Below are 18,383 nucleotides of genomic sequence, written 5' to 3' on the forward strand. Positions count from 1 at the left end.
AACATTTCCCCCCTGAAAATGTGTGACCCAAGTATTCAAAAAATACTTACTGAGAGTACTTAAGTAACACATCAGAGCTTTTACAGTGGAAACCTGAAGCCATCACTCCAGCTGTGACAGTATAAAACATATATAGTTCAATTTAGTTTATGGTTAATACTCATATACTGTAAATGGGCAGTTAGCAGCGGTGGAAGTATTCACATCCATTACTTCAGTCTCAAATACAGCAACATCCTGAAAATAGCTGAAATCATTGTACCCCTCTCATAATTATGCATGAAAATAAAGGTGCATGCAGTAGTACCTCTTTTAATCACACCTTTATTCAAGTACCTACACATGAGGATGTTTAATACTCAATTACAATCACAAAAAAATCTCTTGCCGTCTTTTGTCCAGCGGCAAATTACTTAATACTGAGGAGGATTTGTCAACACAGGACCTCAGGGGACATAAGAGGGGTATTGTGAACAAAATGCTTTAACATCAACAATAACTCACCTAATCATAAATTCATGCTGTAATTACTTAAAGACGAACTTGTATTTGAAACACAGAATGGATTTCTAAGTATTTCCTCAGGCAGCCTATTTCTTCTCTGCCCTTGTTACATCCGGTTTCTCCTCGTACTTGCAGCCCAGCCAGTATTTTGCGATGGATCGTGGGTATGGCGGGTTGGCGGCGTCCACACGTTTTGTCTGCTGACTCACTCTGTAGTATTTATCTGCCATAAAAAAAAGAGGAAGGAAACACAGAAAAAAAGCTGTTAAAGGGAAAAACTTAACTTATGCCTGTTCTGTGGAAATAATTTGTGATTTCGCGATTAAAATAACTCCATGTATTCATACCTCCTTTGAAAAAATACACATTCTGAACAGGAGTGCTCCGGTACGCCTCTGTGGGGCGCTCCTCGACGACTTCGCTGTAGTCGCCATAATCAGACCAATCATCATAACTCCAGAAATCATCGAACAGCACATGGCGACTCTGCCGTCTTCGCTGTTTACGCTTCTTGCTGGGCTTCTTCTTCCGCCTCCTCACTGCTGGAGTGGGCGATGGCGTGGGCTTGGGGCTGAGGTACACTCGTCCGACCATGGCAGCATCTACAGGAGACCTGATGCCCTGCCAGTCCCGGCTGATGAGCCGAGGGCCAGTGTGGGGATCGCTGACTGAAGGTAGAAGAAACGTGATCGGAGTTATTTACCGTGAAGTGATGTTATTCATGCACGAACATAAGAAATGAATAATGTGCACTAACACTAGTGTATTCTAAGCACTCGTTACAGATTAAATTTTTTAAATTTTTTTTTGAAACTTTAAAGGGGTTGGGAAAAAAGTAATTTATCACATTTATTTTTGCTTTTATAAACTTTCTCTAATAATACTTCAACAATTTCCAGGATGGGTCATGTGGTCATTAGTGATCTGGTGGTTTAATGCATCTGTGTGTTTTTTGTGTTCTATATGTATTTTAATTGTGGGGCTATTAATGCTGTTTGGTTTATTGTCATTTACTTGCTCCTACAAAGAAATAGACATTCCATATAAAGAAGGAAACACAGATGAGTCTTACAGGCGTCTCCAAAGAGCTCCATGAAGAAATCCTCCCACGTCTGATCGCAGAAGAGGTCCGTGTATCTCGTGAACAGCACAGAAGGCGAGGACCTGCTCATGCGGACACACTCCTCGTGGGAAGGCTGGTGCTTGAACTCATACTCGTAATAGTTTTGCCCTGGAGAGAGAAACACACGCACATGAGATATGATCAACTGAGGACATGTTGAAATGTCACAGCCTTATTTGCCCCAACAATATGTGAAGATGTTATAAAATAGCATAAAATGTCCCTCAAATATGTAATTTACTAGAGAGGTAGATATAAAAATAGGCACGTTCCAACACTGGAGGGTTAAACCCGGTGGTTAGGACCCCCAAGATGTCGCAAAATAAAGGATGGTAAAATACTAACTACCTAACTCTAAAAATGTCACAAAGCCATAATTTGTTAAAGAAGTTGAAATGCTTAATTTTAATGGGTCATGAGCACAAGCATCATCTTTACAATACTCTATTTTTTGGGGGGTCATCACAGTTGACACTGGTGACAATTCACCTATAAAAGCTGAAAAACACCAGACATCTCTTCATGAATACCTTTGAAAAAGTAAACTTTCTCTTTGCCACGGTGGCTTGGTGCCGGGACGGCAAACGCAGCGTCAGTGTCGTCAGGTATGCCGTCGAATCCGACCGAAATGAGCCGTGGATATTCCGGATCCAAGACGTTGCCGTCAAACCTCCAGTACTTGTCGCCCTGAGACAGAATAGATACAAAGCCCCAATAACGGTGGTTTGAGGCTAATGCAGAAAAGCTCTGAATACAATAGATACCTGAAATAATTACTGCACCCATTGTATCTGCAGACATTATACCTAATAAAGAAGAACAATGCTAAAATAACCTCCACGAGGTCAAATAGTCCCATTAAATTCAATCAAACTGCACCAAATTATACACACAAAACTTTAACTTTTAGATCCCGGCCCCAGTGTAAGACTCAGCTCTTTGTGCTGTTTCTCTTTACAGATTCAAACCTTTCTAAACCATTACACAAATGAGTAATACTCCTTTTAGAATTTGTATGAGTTCCAAGAATAAATACTAATATTACACATACGATTACACACTCTTCACAGTTTCTACCTTAAAGATGTAGGATTTCCCCTGACAGTTGATGCGTGTGAACGCGGCGTCGATGGGTCCTGCTATTCCCCACACGTCCTGGATGAGTCTGGGGTAACCAGGAAGAACAGACTTGTCGTCCAGCTCGAAAAAATATTCACCTACAGGAGAAGGAGCATGGATGGGAAGCCGGGAATTAGTTATCATCATCACTATCATCTGACATCAGACGCCTGACCGAAGAGAAGCAGTTCCAGCCGTCGCTTTAGAGTGTGATGTCTGGATTGAAATTCATAATTTCTACGGAGTTTATCGATACATTTAAACATTTTTGTAAGCCTGTTACTTTTGGGGTCTAACACTTTTGCATAGAACTATAAGTTCTTAAAATCAACCAATTAATTCCAAAGGTCTGGATCCTAAGTAAATAATATGTGGACACATTTGAGGTCTGTGGAGAAAGTGTCCTTCACAAGCAAAAGGTAGGTTTACCTCTGAAAGCATAGATGGAGCCATTCTTCAGCTGCAGAAAAGCATCAAACGGTCGCCCGCTGCAGGGCACTGCGTCCGGGTCTGCAGCCGGGGTGGGGCCTTGTGTGGTGAAGGGTGGGAGAGAGACAACCGCTGCAGATGTGTGGAAAGTTGGTGCAAAAGTCGTATACACTGGGGTCACAGTTTCTGTGGTGTCCTCTCCTGCATCGAAGGTGTCACCCCGAGCGGCTGAGGGTGGAGGAAAGTTTCATCAAATGAGAAATAAAACATTTGACCATTCATTCATGGGAACGTGCTGCAGCTCCACTCACTCTTTTTGGGGCACACAGAGTCAAAGTCTCCACAGCAGCTTCCATAGTACACACACATGGAGTCGCACTGGCATTTCCTCTGTGGATCAAAGGAGCCACACTGACCCACACAGGACTCTGTGGAGACATTGTACGACAGTGATGCTGTACTCAGATAGTAGTACTCAGATACTAGAGTTAAGTAAAAGTACATAAAGTATAAGGTTTTTTCTGACCTCAAACCCGATCATACTTATTTATAATATAACATCCATATTTGATGTATTAATCATATTGTAAAAAGTAATTTAGCCAGTAAAAACATTTAAAACAGATTTTAATACAGGAATTAATACATACACACTCTTATATGCTCAGATATACTGTGTGGTAAACAGGGGAGTATACATAATAAATGTCTTTAAAGGTAATGCATTTTACAATAGTACAAAACTTCACTGATTATAATAATAACAATAATTATTTTAATAATTAAAAGTATACATTTTTGTGAGCCCAACTGATATGGATTATTTTGCGGCCGAGGCTGATAGTAGTTAGTTCAAGACTTCATATAGTTATATACTCCTCCATACATATTAAAAAATGGCATTTATTCCTCGATATTAATAACAGACATATTATATACGTTTATACATTTAATTGCTGTGTACCCACATAAACAGGTTCAAAATGTGTTATTGTTTTATTTTCACATAACTATATTATATATACATTATGATTAGTAGTATATTTCTAAGCTGTGATGACAGAACACAATCGCTAATTAAGAAAGTTCTTATTTTTCTAAGAGACTTACTTTCTGCGGCCAAGGTGGCGTCCAGCAGGACGACGAGGCCCAGCAGAGTCACTGCCAGCTTCATGTCGTCTCACAGAAAACGATTCACCTTCAAACGAAACAAAGTCAAGACGTGGAAGAGAACCGTGCACTTTTCACTGTGGTGCAGCCAGATGAGTGTGAACTGAGTGTCCCACTTCGGGGAGCAGCGTTGTGTGCAGATGACGATCGATCGGTATTTTTCAGGAGCTGATGACCCCGGGCCGTCAACACTTTGATAATCATTAAACTGGGATGGCTGATCTCTGTCCTGTTTGTCCCAGATACATCAACATGATCGCTGCGAGGTACAGAATAAACCCACCGACTTCAGATGGTTTAACCCAATGTCAGCTTCCTGGTTATTCAACAACAATGAGACCGATAATGGAGAAAACGTGTTGTATAGTTTTCTGTTTAGTCAAATGTTTCTTAATAGGGAAGATGCTTGAATGCTTCATAACTAATAAACTTGTGCTATTCTAATGATAAACTGCAGACTGTAGGGCGTCTGAGGGAGTGAGTGTCAGAGCTCAATCATTGTGTAACTGGGTCAGCAGTTTTTCTCTATTGATCCCTGGTAAAAACAAAACAAATAGACAACCCTAAAGCAAACACACAGATTCTTCCAAATACAGCCCTGGTTACTACACTGACATATAAAGCGACACAGTAAGAAAATATAGGACAATTTGTAGGTCTGGCAATGAGCCCTCGTCTCACCCTCCCCTTTCCATGTGTGTAGGGGAGGCCTTCAGGTAACTTCTGTCTGTCGACCCTTTGTTTGTTGTGTCTTTACTGGAACAGGACCAGGGACTTCAATGATAATGTTGTGTTGTATTTCCAAGCGGGCCCTGAACGTCACAAACCCATAAAAACAATGGGGCATATCTTCTACGATATATGGAGGGGGACATATAATGGCGCACTTGGCAATATTAGCCAGATCTGGGCAACAAGTGAGCCATAGCAAGTCATAGCATGTCAACCAAAGGGGCCAAAGGTGGTCCGAACTCATTTTGTGATATTTGGGCCGTATTTATCTCAGGGGCCACTTATGATTCACATCCAGATTACAATGCATGTTAGCCAGAGAGGGCCCACATCAGTTTTGGGATCTATTTGTCCGGGCCACAAGAAGACCAGGAGTGCTGCGTCATTGCCTGAAGTGGCCCACATGTGTGAGCTATCAGGGCAGGCAGGACTGCTCCATTATCCCTGCCTCAAGGTGGAGCTCTTGTCCATCAGGTGTTTCTCTTGATGGCTGACAGTGTTTGTTACCAAGTAAAAAGTTTCATAATTGTCAAATTCCCATAATAAAAGACATAAACAAACCATACTCATGTAATCGTTTACAATATAACTAGGATATAAATATAAATATAACAATTTCAAATATGATATAACCAGTCATTTATTTTTGTGGTCTGATTGTGAAATCACAAATTAAACACTCAACAGACTCAAAATTTGCTTAATCACACAAAAAAGAGCAACACAAAAAGGTTGTGTCCCTTTCAGGGGGTTCGGGGGGGGGGGGGGGGGGGGGGGGGATTGTGGGACTTTTCTGTGCCAGGGGACCATTTTCTCATGATCCATCAGTGGGCCACAAAAACTTACAGCTGCCAAATGCTCCCTCTGGTGAACCCTGAGAGAGCTGAACTCCTTCACACTATGAACCCGTCTTGTGTTTGTCCGTCTCCTCGCTTCTCCTCTCTTTCACCACAGCTCTATCTTCCTCTGTGCTGTTGGAGGCTGGAGTCCTTGACAATGGAGCAGGCTCTTCTGTGTACTACCGGAGAGGGCAGTGATGTCCTGGCTCTCAGCAGTCTTATTGCGGTGGTGCACCCACACCACACCGTGATGGTCAAGATGCTCTTAATGATGCAGATGTAGACGTTGCTGGGGGTCTTTGGTGACATGCCGCATTTCCTCAGCCTCCGCAGGAAGTACAGCCACTGTTGTGCTTTCTTGACCATGTCCAGATGGTGTTGTCTTTGTGAGAGGTGACGCAGTCATATGTGAACAATGTGTAGAGCATGGGGCTGAGAACACATCCTTGTGGGGCACCGGTGTTCATCACAAGGCTGTTTGATGTTATATTTCCAATTGTGCCATGAGGAAATCTGACAGCCAGTTCCAGAGTGTGGGTTTGAGTCCAAGGTTCGGCAGTTTGAGCGGAGCTGTGGTCTCTGAAGAGCATCCTGATGTTTTGCAGATGGGAGGGGCCTATGTGAAGAGCTGCAGATGATGGTGTCCGAGGTGCTTCTACTGGGCGGAGGACGTACTGCCAGGGTCCAGAGTCTCATGTATACTCCTCTGAACGGGGGCCAGAACCACTCTCTCAAAACCCTTCATGATGATCGGAGTGACTGCAACTGGCCTGTAGTCATTCAGACAGCTCACTGGGAGGATGGTGGTTGAAACAGGTGGGTGTGGCCTGTGAGAGCGACAAGTTGAAGATGGAGGAGAGCACCTGAGCCAGCTCTGTATCTCATGCCCTGAGGCCCCACCCAGGGATGTTATCTAAGGAGTGTGATCTCCTCTGTGTTGAGTTAATGTTTGATATGCTGAAAGAGATAAAAGGAACAAATTGCGGCTCATGTCAACGTTATCACTCTGTGGAGCACATCTCTGCTTTTCTTCACCATCAGCTCCCCTGACCTGGCTGGTAATCAGAGGTTCTCCCCGCTCCTGAGTCTTGTCTTCTCTCTCCTCAGCAGGTGTCTGCTCTGAGCGACCAGGAAAACATCTGGATTGATAACCTCTGGGTTACTTCTTGATTTTTTCCAGCAGAGACATGGGTGTCTGGCTGAATTGGCTGTGGTACCATCGGAACTACTTCATCATCTCCATCACTCCGCTGATACTACTTCCCCTGCCGCTCATCAGCCCTACGTCGGTAAGTGTTGGTTTGATTATTCATGTTTAGCAACATTGATAGAGGCTTAATCCGCAAATTCTTATCGGTGTTCTTGTCAGTCCAACACAACGGGAAAGGAGAAGGGGTTGCAGCCACCGTGACCTTTGACCAAAGAAATCTGATCCGTTAGTCTGTGAGCCCAAGTGACAAGTGATCAAAATAAAAAGACAAAACTGGAGAGATCACATTCAAGAGGCCAAAACATGCTGTGTGATGTCACTGTGACGGTGACTTTTCATCTTCGACCAACAAAATCGAATTTAGTATATTTTTTTAGTCGAAGTGAACATTTGTGACAAATTTGTGGAAATTCCTTGAAGGTGTTCCTGTGATATTGTGCTCAGAGGAATGGGACACATGTACAGACAACCTGTAGACATAATGCCTCAACTATTGGGCACACTAGAGGAGTTACATATATCTTTCTAACATTTACTGCCTTTGTGGAGGGAGTTTGGTGTCATAAAGATGCACGTGCCTTTCTTTCTCTGTTCATATGCTTTCACAAGCATTGACCGTGTCTGAGGTCGAAAGAACTGAATGACCTTGTCTCAACCTGTTTCTTAAGGAGTCATGAACTTCATCCAGGTCGAGACCATATAAGACCATTTACTTAGCCGCACCATCCACGTTTAACAGTCCTCATTTAAGCTTTTAAATCCAGATTTTAAACTTTTTTTATTCACAAATGGCTTTAACTAAATTATGAAAAAAAAAATCTATGGTCATACCATCTTTTTATTATATTTTATTCTTTTACACATTTCTATCCATTTTTTTGTAATATTTTACTCTTTTAACTTAATTTCATATTTGAATTTAATTTCTTTGACCCTTTTTAATCTGAACGCCTAATTTATTCTATTCTTTGAATAGTTTTTTATTGCTTGAAAATGATTTTAATCTGTGCTGTCATGATTTCTTAAATTTGTTGTTGTCTTTGTGTGTTGTTTTACATCCATGTACAGAACCTTGAATCTGTATGAAATGTGCGTTATAACTAAAATAGCCTTGCCTTATGTCACCACATTTGAATTCACTAGATCTGGATCGGTATCAAATTGCAAGAATAACGATCAGTCTTCTAAACACCAAACGTCAGTTTTTTTCAACGGAAGTTCAAAATAAAACTCTTGGACCCTTTTTGGGGTCATGTCCCACTCCTCCACAAATGTATATGTAAATAGATTCAGTCATTTTGGTATAATCCTGCTAAATCCTGCTGTTTAACTCTTAAAAATTTAGTCTGTGATCTGTTTAGTTGAGCGCGGTCTCATGTGAGCTGCAGTGGAAATTTTTGTGTCGGGTGGTTTAAACGGGTCCTGGAGGAAAGCAATTGTAATCAGATGTTGTTTTATGATCAAGGGTTAATCTCTCTGCGTGTGTAAAGTCGTATTATTGCCTTTTAAACAGTTCCAGGTAGGTCAGAGGATGTGACCGCTGAAAGACGTGAAGAAACGTGCCTGTCTGTGTTTACGTGTTTTTACTTCTGCTGTTTCCTGCCACTTCTGACCCCGGGGTGTGTCTTTGTTTACAGCAAGCACGATGTGGTTACGCCATCATCCTCATGGCTCTGTTCTGGTGCACAGAGTGCATGCCTCTGGCTGTGACCGCCCTGCTGCCAGTCGTCCTCTTTCCTATGATGGGCATCATGACGGCTGGAGAGGTACAGCTCTCATATACACGTTCCTGATCTATTCGTATGCACTTGTACTTTTTGTCTTTATGAGTTTCTCTTCTTGGAAAAACACACAAATATCTCCAAGGCTTTGCTTTCTTTATTTCTTTTGTTGTTGTCATCCTTTCATGATTGAACACGCCTATGTCCCGACATGCAATCAAAGGAAGGAAAAACTGATATCTCCTTATATGATCTCCTCCAATATTTTGAATAAACTTTCAAAACCAACAAATTAGCAAAACAACATAAAGCAAACATAAAACAAACAAATATAAATGTGTATTCAGGGTCTAAGTTTGCAGGCACTCACCTCACGAACACCTGAGGATATGTGAGAAGATTAGAGTTCGGCACAAGCTTACATTATTATTATTATTATCGTTATAACTAGGCCCTAACTAGGCTCTGTGCACTCATAGTGTTCATTTGACCTCCGGTTAGTTATTTCCAGGAAGTATTCTAGTTTTACAGACAAGGTCAAATCTGCCGATTCCAGTGTTTGACTTTTATTGCTCGTAAAACAATCTGGATGTTACATTAGCTCTGGGTGTTCACAGGTTACTTCAGGAGCTAGCTGATGGTTTGTTGCACCCGTTTGGACTTTAGATTCTTCCGCTGATCATTGTGTCTGTGTGTGATGTGTTTCAGGTCAGTGTTGAATACCTGAAAGACTCTAACATGCTGTTCATTGGCGGCCTGCTGGTGGCCATTGCAGTGGAGCAGTCGAACCTCCATAAGCGCATCGCCCTGAGAGTTCTGCTGGTGGTTGGCGCTCGTCCGGCCCTGTAAGAAACGATACCGCTCATCTGTGCACCCTTCTACACACAGAAATACTAAGCTTCGACTATGGGTTCATCCCTGCCTATAAAGAACTTCATAGTGGATATCATAGAATGTATATAAAGATGGTTGATGCCACAACTCACAAAAGTGAAGCCAAATCCTCTGGATCCCCCCCTGGTGGTTGTTTCCAGTATAGGTCATAAACCCTGCTTCCTATAAATTAGCAGATGGGCCAAAATAATAGAATCTAAACTTTCTCAAAGATGTGTTTTTTTGCTATTTTAGGTAGTTCTTGTCACATTGATGTTTATTCAAGTGTTCATGTTTCTTTTAAGTTTGGATATAGTTAGTTGATGCTATAGAAATGGCATAGCAAATCATGATTGAAAAGTTGAAAATTGTTGAAAATGCACAGCTGGTTACACAAATCCTTCATTCGGCCCTGATCATCTTCGGGATGAAAGCCTTCTCTGAATTTACACTTCTGAGGGATTTCTCCACAACAACCAAACGTAACAAAAAATGGTAGATCTGAGGGAAAATGTAAAAACACAACAGAAAACTGAAGCATAAAACTACACATCAAAACAAATGGTGTATGGTGTGTAGAAGATAGAAATTAATTTCAAATGTTCAATCGAGGTAAATTCGCAGAAGTACTTTAATACTCCATGTGGTTGACCGCATAAAACCTTCCTCTCACAATGTATTGGATAATATCTAATATGTTAAATATGAAAATGATGCTCCATCATAGTAATTTCCCCATCACCGCCATGTATCACAGGTTGATGATGGGCTTCATGATCGTCTCGTCCTTCCTCTCCATGTGGATCAGCAACACGGCCACCACGGCCATGATGCTGCCCATCGCCGAAGCTATTCTGCAGCAGCTGAAAGCCATCGAGATCCAGGCGGATGAGCGAGATTTTCCTGTTGCGGCTGAAGAAAACCAGGGGTTTGAGTTGGAGCCCAGACCCACTAAGCAAGAAATAAGCAACGACAAACAGCCAGACACCAACACTCAGCAGGAGAACGGAGTGTGTAAGTAAACATGATGGCCATTTTCTAGAGAGTAAGAGCTTCGTCTGATTTGAACCCTCTGGACGTGTCGGGCTACAGGTAAAACTGAGGTGAGTCCAGAGTCTGGTCAGGAGACGAGGAAACAAGCGATGGAGGACAGGTACCTACTCCTGACCAAGGGGATGAGTCTGAGCGTGTGTTACTCTGCCAGCATCGGAGGCACGGCCACGCTCACCGGCTCCACCACCAACATCATCCTCAAGGGCCAAGTCGACAAGTAAGACCTTGATATGAACATCATTCAACAAGCACAGGAGAACACTGGTTTTGCTGGTTTTCCTCCTCATCTCTCCATCTTTCTTGTTTGTTTTTGTGAAGGATGTTTCCTGAAAATGGTGACGTGATCAACTTCGCCAGCTGGTTCGCCTTCTCTTTCCCCAACATGGTCCTCATGCTTGTGTTTTCCTGGATCTGGCTTCAGTTCATGTTCCTGGGCTTCAAGTAAGGTCACTTCAGACTTGTACAGTCGGCCGCAGATGATTCTGTGACCACTGGTAACTTCATTGTATGGTTGTGTGCTCTGAGCAAATCAAACAAATGTCACACAACATGTTCATAAGCAGGCGTATGAAGGCGGACTTGTTTTCAGTCTTTATGCTAAGCTAAGCTAACCAGCTGTAGAGATTCACGAGTCACCAGCGTTGGAAAAAGTACTTGAACATTAGACCTAAGTAATAGCACAAATAAGTAAAAAATAAAAGCTGTACTCAAGTAAAAGTACATTCACTTTTCTACTTGATTAAAAGTCAGTACTTGCTTTTAGGTATGCTAGTGCTATCAAAGACAATTCACTGCACCATTAAGGCGGGGTCTAGGCGGTGACCTCTCGCTTGGCTCTTGTTGAAGGAGGCGGGGTCTAATGTTACCTGCAGACTCTGATTGGATAAGTGGACCAGGTTTCACTCTCGTTATTGATTACTTTAATATATGTTATTTTTTATATATTATAAAATAGTAGTGGAGAAGAAAGTACAGATTGTTGCTGGTATATGCAGTGAATTAAAGGTGAAATGTACCCAAAAATAAATCCACTTGAGTAAAATACAGATATGAAAAAATTATATAAGTACATTAATGAAGTAAATTAACTTTGTTACAGCCATCCACTGCAGGTCACCAAGGAGTATTTAGTAAAGTTTGTCACAATTATGTGAATTTATGTTTCAGCTTAACTTCCTCAGTCTTTCCATGATTTGCTGATCAATCTTCATCATCGTTGCACTGTGTACTTTCCTCCACAGCCTGAAGCAGTCATTTGGCTGTGGCATGAAGAGCGGCAGAGATCAGGAGGCGCGCGAGGTGATGAGGGAGGAGTACCTCAAGCTGGGCCGCATTAGGTTTGCTGAGGTGGCGGTGCTCGTCATCTTCATCACGCTGGTGCTCCTGTGGTTCACCAGGGAGCCGGGCTTCATTGATGGCTGGGCCACGGTGCTCTTCAACCAGGAGAAGGCGTGAGTCTCTCGCATTGGTGAAGTTTTTATTTTTTTTCCTAAAAGAGAACCTGTGGCAGCTTCAGTTGTCATAAAAACTCAAAAGGTTTAGTTTGTCCAGTCTGGGCTACTGTAAAAAACATGGCTGCCTCCGTAAAGAGGACCCGCTCCTGATGTAAATATAAACAGGGGGGTGGACTGGAGGCTCCTGGCTTTCCTTGGCTCTGCGCGGTGAGGCGCGGCGCTTCGGAAATGGAATGAAATGGTCAATTAAATTTTTTGGGAAGAAAATTAACCGTTTAGATGAATCGACTAATCGGTAAAATAGTCGACAGATTAATCGATAGAAAAATAGTCGTTAGTGGCAGCCCTAATTTAGATGAAAAACACCAGTGAAACATCACTGGGATTATTTTATATTCATTTTCTGCCAACAGATCCCTTTCACCTACATCCTACACACTGGACCTTTAAAAACCAATAGATCCTCTAAGTCAAATGTCATGTTGTTGGTCCATAACTTTTACAACTCCCCATGGGATTGTGACATCTTTGGAGGGATTTAGTTTTAGGTTTAAAGGACCATGGTTTGAGTACCTTGTTAAAGTCTGGGTAAGAAAAATATCTTTATAAATCAAGCTTAGAAATCTGTCACATGACACGAAGAAGCTGAAAACGAGAAACTTCCTTCAAACTTCTGTCCGTCCTCTCATTTTACTCTTTTACCTTATTTACTCTTCCTGAGTCCCTCAACTTTTGCAAATGGATAAAAACACCTTTGCTCTTAGTTCCATCGTTCTCTGCAGACGTTGCACTGGGATCACACTGAAACGCAGCCGGAAGCACGGCAGCAGCACAAATAAGGTTAACACAATATGTTGAATGTTGTTATTTTGTGTTTCTCAGGTTTGTGTCGGATGGAACCATCGCCATCTTAATGTCGATGCTTTTCTTCGTCATCCCCTCCCAGCTGCCCAGGTTCGGAGGCTACGGTTACGATGAAGCAGGTGAAATGTTCATTTTGACCTCACTATAAAATCCCTATGGCACTATGATTTTTGAATTAGAGCCTCACGGATTATTAGGCCAGTGTGAAACATATTGGTTTCCGCCTTTATGTTCATCTGTGCTCTTATGTTGTTATGTTCAAGTTGCTATATTGATACTTATATAAAGTAAAGTTTCTAGTTTAACTGTAAAATATCAAACCTAAATTAAATTTCTTTGTCATTAGGGTTTCATAATGACGTCTTAGGAGTCAAGGCTGATTCTTTTTATAAATATAATAATTGGCAATGACTCCCAAGATATCAGCCGATATATTGGTGTCCCAGGCTCTGGTTTGTGGGACAGATACATATGCTGCTCTTTCAAACCAATCACAGTTTCATGTTCCAACCTCGTCTGGGTCTCGCAGGTAAGATGATTAATTCCCCCCCCAATCTGCTGAGCTGGCAGAACGTCCATGAGCGAATGCCCTGGAACATCATCCTGCTGCTGGGAGGAGGCTTTGCTCTGGCGGCCGGCAGTGAGGTAAAAAGCCAATGTTCTCCTGTGCATCAGGCTGAGAGAAATTAACAACTAATCGGTTTGTTTGATCATCAATTGTGCAGAGGATAAACAATTATGGATACAAAATAATTTCTTTTAGTCTTTACATGTCTATAAGTCAAGTGCATGACCAATAACTACATGAAGATCCACCCTCCTCCTATGTTGGCTCACAGAGATCCGGTCTGTCCACGTTGTTGGGAGAAAGCCTGTCCCCTCTGGAGAAGATTCCCCCCTTCGCCATCTCCCTGCTGCTCTCCCTGCTGGTGGCCACATTCACAGAGTGCGCCAGCAACACTGCCACCACCACCCTGTTCCTGCCAATCCTGGGCTCAATGGTAAACTCAGCACAATAAATGTCCACATGCACACACACGGCTGTGCACACACTTCATGTGTCAGACTGCTCTGTGTTTCTCATAGGCCGTAGCGATAAAGTTACACCCGCTGTACGTGATGCTGCCCTGCACCCTCGCTGCCAATCTGGCCTTCATGCTGCCGGTGGCCACACCACCCAATGCCGTGGCCTTCTCCTTTGGAGGACTCAGAGTCATCGACATGGTGAGATTCACACACATCTGTCGTTCCGAACACACAAATCCTATCATCCACATTAATAAGGCTCAGAGGGGGTTGAGCCCATGATTCTCTGATCTTATTTAAAAGAGTCAAAATGTTGTTAGAGGGAGATAACCGTCCTCTACATTGATGTACACAAAGATGGACGACATGTCAGCTCCTCAAATGTGAAGCCGGCTCTTGAACGCTACAGTCTTGGTTGTGTATTGATTGAGAATTAGGCTCCGCCCACACTAATGCAGCTAATTTGTAAGACCAACTCTTCCCTCTGTTTGGGCCTCTCGTTCAGGAGACGACCTTTTAAGTCACCAAAACTGAGCCTGTGCTGATCTGATATGTTTGGTTCCCCAGGTGAAAGCTGGCTTCATGCTGAACATCTTAGGGATTTTGACCATAAACCTGGGGATCAACACCTGGGGATACGCCATGTTTGACTTGGGCACCATCCCCGCTTGGGTCAACGTTACACAGGGCCAACCCTGAGGGACAACGGACACAATGGAGGACAGGATCGTTTTTTTAAGTTTCATGAGGTCTTTCATAAAATATCTATGATCAGATAAGCAACATAATGCAAAAAAATGAAATTGTATATATTTCTTAAACCAGATATTAGTAGTCTAAAGATCTCAGGAATACATTTCCTGAATTAAATGGTAAATGTTTGTTATTTATATGGAGCTTTCCCAGTATTGATGACCACTCAAGGCGCTTCAAAGCACAGTTTTAACCAGCCACCCATCAGGGGGGAATTTGGGGTTTATTATCTTGCCCAAGGACACTCTGGCATGAAGAATGAGGGAGACTGAGATCGAACCGACAACCCTCTGGTTAATGGACGACCCGCTCTTTCTCCTGAACCAAAGGTGCCCCAGTAAAATAACCTAAAGTTTGCTCAAAGAAATGAAAGTTTTCAGGACTTAATCTTAGGAGCTGTAGCTGAAAGGTTGATTCTTTTAAATCATGGCAAAGAAGATAAAAGTAAACTTGCTGAAGAAAGTTAAAAGATGAAATTTATATATAAATATTACCATTTAGACCCAGCTCCCCTTATCCGTGGCGTTCTGCTGACACGTCACCCCGACACGTTTCCTTGACACTTTCTCCTCTGACGGGGACGTGATCTCATCGACGTGTTCATCATTGACAGATCATGTGAAGCTGCAGTAAACTGTTTGTGTGACTGGTTGTTTACCATAGCGTGGCCGTGCTGTGTTCACAGGCATCACGTCAATGAGCTAAAACTGAATTGTATCAGTTGATTTAAATCAATACTGTGGTCACTTATTTTTTTTTTGAACGTGTTATTTTTTCACTGTGGTGTTTTGGTCACACTGGTTTTTACTTTTCGAAAAAACGAGCACTGACTTTGTATTTCTGCTCTTGTGATTTGTATAAATCAAAGTGGCGGATTTTGTTGTGTATTTATTTGTATATTATAGAAGGCATTAAAGGAACAGTTTGACATTTTTGGAAAACACACTCTTTCTTCTCAAGTGTTGGCTGATTAACGTTTTTGTACAGATAAAAAAACAAAACAAGATATAACACTGAGCTTTTGAGATGAATTACCTCTGCCAACTGGTTTTCGCTCCTGTACCTATACTGGTTTGTCTGTCAACTGGATCACGCAACAAACAGTCACTGGATTTCCACGGTGGACGGATGGGACAAGGGCGAAGAAGGAAGCCATTAAATACAGGCACGGACATTTTCTTTCATTTCCCTGGGACTAATTCATGGATAGTGTTTAATAAATAATCAACAGTTAGAGAACTGATGAGTGTGTGCGATTTTAATGAATTTTTAAAAACTGTTGAGCCTTGGCTGAGGAATGCACTCTACTCCAGTTTATGTATATATATTTCTTTAACTTCCACTTTGTCTTATCGACTGGTTAAAACTCTTGAGCCTGATTACAGAAATGTTGACTTATTCCTTTAACAGAGCCACTCCAGTTGTTATCGGGACTTGCACACAAAGTCGGCCGACACTGATTAAGAGTCTTTGAGGAATCGAGTTGTGCAAATCAATAGCAGGAAGGTGTATCTGGTTAAAGGACAACTTGGAGATAAGAGCTGCCAGTAGGTTATGAAGGTCACTGAGGTCACTTGTGGAGATGTGGAGCGACAGCGTCTCAGAAGTGTTTGTATTTCCTGAGTTAAGTTTTTTATTGACCTGAAACCTGTTTCCTTTCTGAGAATAAAGAAAAAACAGACAAGATATTTCCAAAAAGACCCATAAATCTTTGTTTATTTTTTAATTCATCTCACCAACGTTTGATTCGTCAAAAACTTGACCTCGGTTCAAAATATTTACACAAGTCAAAGTAGGTCATAAATACGTCTGCTGCACATTCAAGTGGACCCGAGCCAACCTGAGTTCCCTGCTGCCTGTTTCACTACTTCTTGCTGCTAATGTGTCTCCAACCCTTGATTCGACTTTATTAACTTTGAACACATGAATGAATCAAACAGGCGCATTCAAGTAATAGTGGGAAAATATGTTTTTTGTAAGCTATTTGCAATGTGCGTGCAATGGGTTTGGTAGTTAAGTTACTGATTTTCTTTATGATGTGAAGGTGATTAATAAATAACTGCCCTCAAATAACAGCAGATCAAAACACTCCGGTAAAAAAGTACCAGGAACGATTCCTGACCGAAAATGACGTATGAGAGGCAGAAACAACACAAAAAATGAGAAAATTGACAAATGACACAAGAATTAAAGTAGAGACCGACCTTACATCACACACAATATAAATAAATATCTATACATCTGGGGGTGATTTGTTCTCTGAGAGTCTTCTGCTACATTTTCTTTTCTTGTAAAGTTCCTGAAAGGCGATATGTTAACTTGGACGATGTGGCTCAAGAGAGTCGCTGTGCTTTGAACAGTGACAGTAAACACAAACGCTTGGTCCCCACACGGTCAACACAGCGACTTGAGAAATAAGAAATAAAGAACAGACCTAAAAAGGAAATATGAACTAATAGCTAATTTACTGTCTGCTGGAGAAAATGTGCTAACAGATTGGTATCTATTTAGACCTTTTTAAACCTGATGACCACACAACTGACATTTAAGTTCATATATTGCTACCACACACAGTAATCAGACTTCAGACGCACACACACACACACACACAAACACACACACACACTGTGCAGTAGGGTTGGGCCTCTGTAAAAACCAAACAACCGATTTGAAACAATGAGCCAAATTCACACCAGACCGGTGTAACGACTTTTACCATTAGGTGTTGCACTTGATCCAGCAGAGGCTACTTGGAACACAAAGATTCCAACATGGTCAAAACCATAATAGACACTAGATAGAAAGATGAATACAGAATAAGTTTATTCACTTCCACACATGTTATTAGTTTTTCATCGGAGGCCTCTCATTTTATTTATTAACTATAATACAGTCGTTAAAAAGCTGTTAAATGAGACTGAATCATGAAAACTGAGCGTCTCACTACTCTGGCTTTACGTCCTGGATGTGTTTACACTTCTCACCTTCTGATATTTATGAGTGTGTGACATCTGGTGCTAGAGAATCTAAATGTGGTTTCATAAGGGGACTAATTGGAGGAGGTGTGCCCTCCACCATTCAAGTGTTACTTATTATGTTGTCCTACTTTTCAGGATTAACGGTGGTTGAAAGGCTGTCTGCACAGTTTGCTGGTGTAGGTTAATTTTTAATTTGCCAGAACCTGTCATGATCACAAACCAAAACCAGAAATCGACCCAGCTCTAGTACACTCACACACACACACACACCCACACACACACACACACACACACACACAGCCACACACACAAACTTGTTGAAACTAAAAAAACACATTTTTGGAGGATTTGTTTCTAACATGTACATCAATGAAACAAATAATTTCTATAAATATTTCAAGATACAGAGTTTTTCCAGTTTTATGCTTCATGACGTGGCTAAAGAGCAAAACTCCTCTGATGTTTCTCACTTTGTTACAAACACACACGTCGCACCGAGCCGTGCACTATGTGTGTGTTTGTGCGCACTTCTTTT

At 41.8% G+C, this 18,383-nt stretch overlaps 3 protein-coding genes across 3 annotated transcripts in view; 1 reads left to right on the top strand and 2 right to left on the bottom strand.

The window, feature by feature from the left end:
* Window positions 1-304: 304 nt before the first annotated feature.
* vtnb (vitronectin b) lies at window positions 305-4,507 on the bottom strand. The gene is made up of 8 exons (XM_053442317.1): window positions 4,286-4,507; window positions 3,487-3,603; window positions 3,176-3,403; window positions 2,705-2,844; window positions 2,158-2,314; window positions 1,577-1,735; window positions 852-1,172; window positions 305-727 (listed from the first exon to the last, which is right to left on the bottom strand). Exons 1-8 carry the CDS (start codon window positions 4,347-4,349, stop codon window positions 591-593), a joined length of 1,323 nt encoding a protein of 440 aa, XP_053298292.1. The 5' UTR covers window positions 4,350-4,507; the 3' UTR covers window positions 305-590.
* A 4,271-nt stretch (window positions 4,508-8,778) lies between these two features.
* LOC128457416 (solute carrier family 13 member 2) lies at window positions 8,779-15,609 on the top strand. Its single transcript, XM_053442094.1, has 11 exons — window positions 8,779-8,892; window positions 9,556-9,692; window positions 10,478-10,734; window positions 10,813-10,990; window positions 11,092-11,214; window positions 12,015-12,224; window positions 13,110-13,210; window positions 13,621-13,736; window positions 13,931-14,092; window positions 14,178-14,315; window positions 14,685-15,609. The coding sequence occupies exons 1-11, from the start codon at window positions 8,794-8,796 to the stop codon at window positions 14,814-14,816; spliced, it is 1,653 nt and encodes a 550-aa protein (XP_053298069.1). The 5' UTR covers window positions 8,779-8,793; the 3' UTR covers window positions 14,817-15,609.
* Window positions 15,610-16,558: 949 nt separating this feature from the next.
* The window catches only part of unc119b (unc-119 homolog b (C. elegans)), a 10,520-nt gene continuing 8,695 nt past the window's right edge, over window positions 16,559-18,383 (bottom strand). The window contains exon 5 of the mRNA XM_053442095.1: window positions 16,559-18,383. This exon is cut by the window's right edge and continues 303 nt beyond it. The gene's annotated coding sequence lies outside the window, so the exon portion shown is untranslated.

The sequence above is a fragment of the Pleuronectes platessa genome, chromosome 15 (genome assembly GCF_947347685.1).
Source record: "Pleuronectes platessa chromosome 15, fPlePla1.1, whole genome shotgun sequence".
Taxonomy (NCBI): domain Eukaryota; kingdom Metazoa; phylum Chordata; class Actinopteri; order Pleuronectiformes; family Pleuronectidae; genus Pleuronectes; species Pleuronectes platessa.